At 43.9% G+C, this 4,612-nt stretch overlaps 1 protein-coding gene across 1 annotated transcript; it reads right to left on the reverse strand.

Moving 5' to 3' along the window:
* Positions 1-1,122: 1,122 nt before the first annotated feature.
* LOC119598445 (zinc finger CCCH domain-containing protein 15 homolog) lies at positions 1,123-2,030 on the reverse strand. Its single transcript, XM_037948082.1, has 3 exons — positions 1,902-2,030; positions 1,508-1,631; positions 1,123-1,322 (listed from the first exon to the last, which is right to left on the reverse strand). Exons 1-3 carry the CDS (start codon positions 2,019-2,021, stop codon positions 1,123-1,125), a joined length of 444 nt encoding a protein of 147 aa, XP_037804010.1. The 5' UTR covers positions 2,022-2,030.
* Between the last annotated feature and the right edge of the window lie 2,582 nt (positions 2,031-4,612).

The raw sequence follows: 4,612 nt of genomic DNA on the forward strand, positions 1-4,612 counted from the left end.
CTATTTCCATTTCCAGGTGGTTGTGCCATAGTGCTACACTGTTCACCCTAGAGGCCGCCGAATCTCTTACACCAGTACTGCCAATATTGACCTCACCCTTGAATTATATTGGAGGCGAGTCCTGTCCTGTCCGACCCTATCGACCCCACCCTCGTCAGTGTCAAATGTTGGCATTTTGGCCACCCTGACAAGCACTGTCGCTCCATAGCCCGCTGTCCTCTATGTGCCCAACCTGGCCATGATTGTTAAACTGCTCTGCACAATCACGCGCTTGTGCCAATTATGGTGGTTCCCATAATGTATTTATAGGGGTTGCCCTACCAAGTTCTAGTCAGGTAGCACTCCAGATTCAATCCCCTCTGTACTTCAATCCCGTCTGAAGCCAGGCAGGAAGCACGCCGATGAGGTTTTTCTCTTGACCCATAAATACAGTGTGTCCTTCGCCTTGCCCCTCCCTTTTTCTCCAAAATGTTTCTACATCATCCATTCTAAATCGGACTTCTAGTCTCTAACATATCCCGGTGAGCACACCTCTTTCTCGCTCTACCCCTGGCATCAGACAATCTAAATGTTCCACCCCCTCTCCTAAACCTACCTCAGCCCCTTAAACATGTCTAATCATGACCCAAAATAACATACCTATCTCACACATCCTCCAGTCTCTGCTCCCATTCCCTCTACATTCAAAGGGACTGCTGACATCCATCCATTATCCTACTCTTCTTTCCCCTACACCCTTTCTTTCCACGCCTTCCCAGCACATCTCATCCCCCCTACTTTACTTCCTCTTCTGCAATTACATGCTGTTATTAACAAACAATGGGTGTTCTGTGGATTTACTAGCAAGTAAAAAAAAGCCTCACTCTATCAGAATATTCCACTGAATTTCAAATACAGTACTAGCAGTAAAGAATATACATACATACATACACACACACACACACACACACACACACACACACACACACACACACATATATATATATATATATATATATATATATATATAATATATATATATACATACATATATATATATATATATATATATATATATATATAGATATATATATATATTTATATATATATATATATATATCCTTCACATAATAATCTTAGTTCTTAGGCCAGGAAATGATACACCAAAAACACCAAAGGTTGCTTTAACAAATGTGAAAGATCCTTTACCCAATAACACAAGGCCCATAAATCCTCATCATCTCCACCAAAGTGTTCTTCATCTATGTCGACTGATGCCGCCGCCACCGTTGCACCAGCTGTGGCATCCTCTGCATTTTCTTCTGCGACAACATTGGCTTCAGCTTGTAAGAGAGAGAGAGAGAGAGAGAGAAAGAAATACTTTTCAAAAAAACTTTCAAGAGACTATTTTATCTCTCAAAATATAAGTCAAATTCCCAATAATGTAAAACAGATCACTCACTTCAATCCACTTTGCCTGGGAAAATGTTACCTATTAAATAAAACAGAAAGAGACACAATTACTTACTTTCAGCTAAAGCCACTTCATCCTGCAGCTGCTGTAGTCTGTCTGGTTTGGCAACTGACATTGAAGCTGTCGTGTCAATCTCTTGGTATTCTGACATCAAGGAGTTCATGTCAATTTCCTTAAACTGGGGGAAGAAATGATGCATTAGACTCTCTTGATATGAACTAGTCTAATAAGGGGGGAGGGGGTGATAAAGAAATAAAAGAAAGGAAAATAAATGGTCAGTGATTAGAAAAACATTAACTTAACAACATAACAGAACTTTGATGAGTAATAGCCTCCTTTTTAGACAAGACATTTTATGAAGGCCAACATAATTCATAATGGTATCTCAAATGTGCTGTTAGAAACTGATATCTAGCTGGATGTGGATAGCCTGAGCCAATAACCTCACCTCAAAGCGCTCCTCCTCTTCATTCTCCGGATCTTTGCCCAGATTATGGACATCGAAAGACTCGTCACCTTCTTCCATCTCATCTCCACCAGTCAGAAGATTTGGGTTGAATGTGAACATCTCTCGACCAGAAAGTTGCAGCAGGATTTGACTATTTTAGATTTTAAAATCTTGTAAATTCATAATGCTACCCAGAAAAAGACTGAAAAAGTTTCTATTCTCTCTTACTCACTCATTCACTCTCGTGTGTATGTGTGTGTGTGTGTGTGGGGATATATATATATATACATATATATATATATATATATATATATATATATATATATATATATATATATATATATATATATATATATATATATATATATATGTCCATAATCTGGGCAAAGATCCGGAGAATGAAGAGGAGGAGCGCTTTGAGGTGAGGTTATTGGCTCAGGCTATCCACATCCAGCTAAATATCAGTTTCTAACAGCACATTTGAGATACCATTGAGATATATATATAATATATATATATATATATATATATATATATATATATATATATATATATATATATATTATATATATATATATATATATATATATATATATATATATGTATGTATATATCATCATCATCAAGGGGCTAACGACGACGGGGGCGCATGGCAGCATCAACCCTTCGCATCCAACCACGAAGATCCCTCGAGGCAAGTCTCCAGGCAGGCCCACGGCCCATCTCTAATTCATCACGACAGGTCTCGTCGTGCTGCCCAAGCCATGACCTCCTGGGTTGTCCCACAGGTCTCCTCCACCCAGGGATGTCTCGCAGAGAGACAACCTGATGGGCAGGGTCGTCCACGGGGAGACGAGCTAGGTGGCCATATAACCTGAGTTGACGATCCCGGATTATGCAAGTAACAGGTCCCATGCCGGTCTCACGGTGTAACCGCCGGTTGGACACATGGTCCTGCCAACTGTACCCCATGAAAGGGACTTGTCACAAAAGGCATCAAGATGAGACTCCAAGACACTGGATAGCATCCAGGTTTCGCTTCCATAGAGCAAAACTGGCAGTATCAAGGTCTTGAAGACACGCAACTTGGTCCTTCTGCATAGGTACCGACATTTCCAAACGCTCTTGTTGATTGAGTTAATGGCCCCTGTTGCGAGACCAATCCGTCTATTGACTTCTTGGTCTGACAGCCCAGAGATATGGACTATGCTACCAAGGTATGTAAAACTCTCTGTAACTTCAACGTCCTTGCCGCAAGCATGGATCGACTGAACGGGTTCCCCTAACAGGTCCCCAAAGTCCTGAATCTTGGTCTTGGTCCAGGAGACCTCTAGGCCTAGGGGCTTCACTTCATTGCTAAATGCATCAAGAGCCGCCACCAGTGACTCTAAGGACTCAGATAGGATAGCAACACTGTCGGCAAATTCAAGGTCTGAGACCTTGATATTGCCTAGTGTTGCTCCACACTGACTTTGGCTAGTAGCTCTGCCCATTATCCAGTCCATACAGGTGTTGAAAAGTGTTGGTGCAAGGACACAGCCTTACCTCACCCCTGAATTAACAGGGAAGAAGTTCGACAAACCCCCACCACACTTTACAGCACTTTCAGTACCAGCATAGAGGCTTGCTATTAGGCCAATAATCTGTGTCGGAATTCCCGAGTCTCAGGATCTCCCATAGCGATTCCCGATTGAGGTCCATGTAGGTTGCAAGCAACCCACGACCAAACTCGCGACGGCGTTCCACAATTACTCGAAGCGCTAGTATATGGTCTATCGTGGACTTGCCAGGAGTAAATCCAGACTGCTCCGGTCTCTGATGCCTCAGTAGGTGGTTGCAGATCCGTTTCAGAAGAATGTGGGCGAGAACCTTGCCTGGTATGCTGAGCAGTGTAATGCCACGGTAGTTGCTACAATCCCAAAGATCCCCTTTCCCCTTCCAGAGAGGGATGACCACGCCCCTCAGTAGTTCAGGGGGAATGGTACCAAACTGACAGATGGCAGTCAGGACTGTATGCAGACCCCGAGCCATAGGTTTACCCCCACCCTTTAGCAGTTCAGCAGGGATATCACATATGCCTGCAGCTTTCCCACTCTTCAGCTTGGAAATCGCCATCCTAACCTCTGTTAGGGTAGGAGGTTCCTTGCTGATGGGTGGGTCCGGCACAGGCACTGTGACATCGCTTGCATCCAAGCTAACTGTTGGAGGGTCTACCTGGTACAACTGCTCAAAATACTCAGCCCAACATTCATGAACCCCAACATGATCTGAGATGATCCATCCATCCGCTGATCAGACTGCAGTCATCTGTGAGGAGGGCTTACAGTTCAGCTTTCTCAGGGCTTGGTAGGCAGGGCGAAGGTCATTTACCAATAAATGGCCTTCAAGCTCCTCAGCAAGATTCCTGATGAACTGTTCCTTGTCCTTTCTCAGCAGTGTCCGAGACCTACGCACCATGGAGCGACACAAGACTTGATTACCATTCAGCCGAGCCTTGCGACATGCTTCAGTGGCCTCTAATGTCTCCAGGGAGATGGAATTCTGCCTTGCCCTCGGGCGTACGCCAATGGACTCCTGAGCTGCTTCGAGTGTTACGCGTTTGAAGAGCTCCCACAGAGTAACTGGGTCTGTCAGGTTGAGTTCCGTGAATCGGTCAGAGACTGCCATGGTGAACCCACAGGCACACTCCTCCTCCATTAGTCTGTCCAGAT

Source organism: Penaeus monodon, chromosome 41, assembly GCF_015228065.2.
Source record: "Penaeus monodon isolate SGIC_2016 chromosome 41, NSTDA_Pmon_1, whole genome shotgun sequence".
In the NCBI taxonomy this organism is placed as follows: domain Eukaryota; kingdom Metazoa; phylum Arthropoda; class Malacostraca; order Decapoda; family Penaeidae; genus Penaeus; species Penaeus monodon.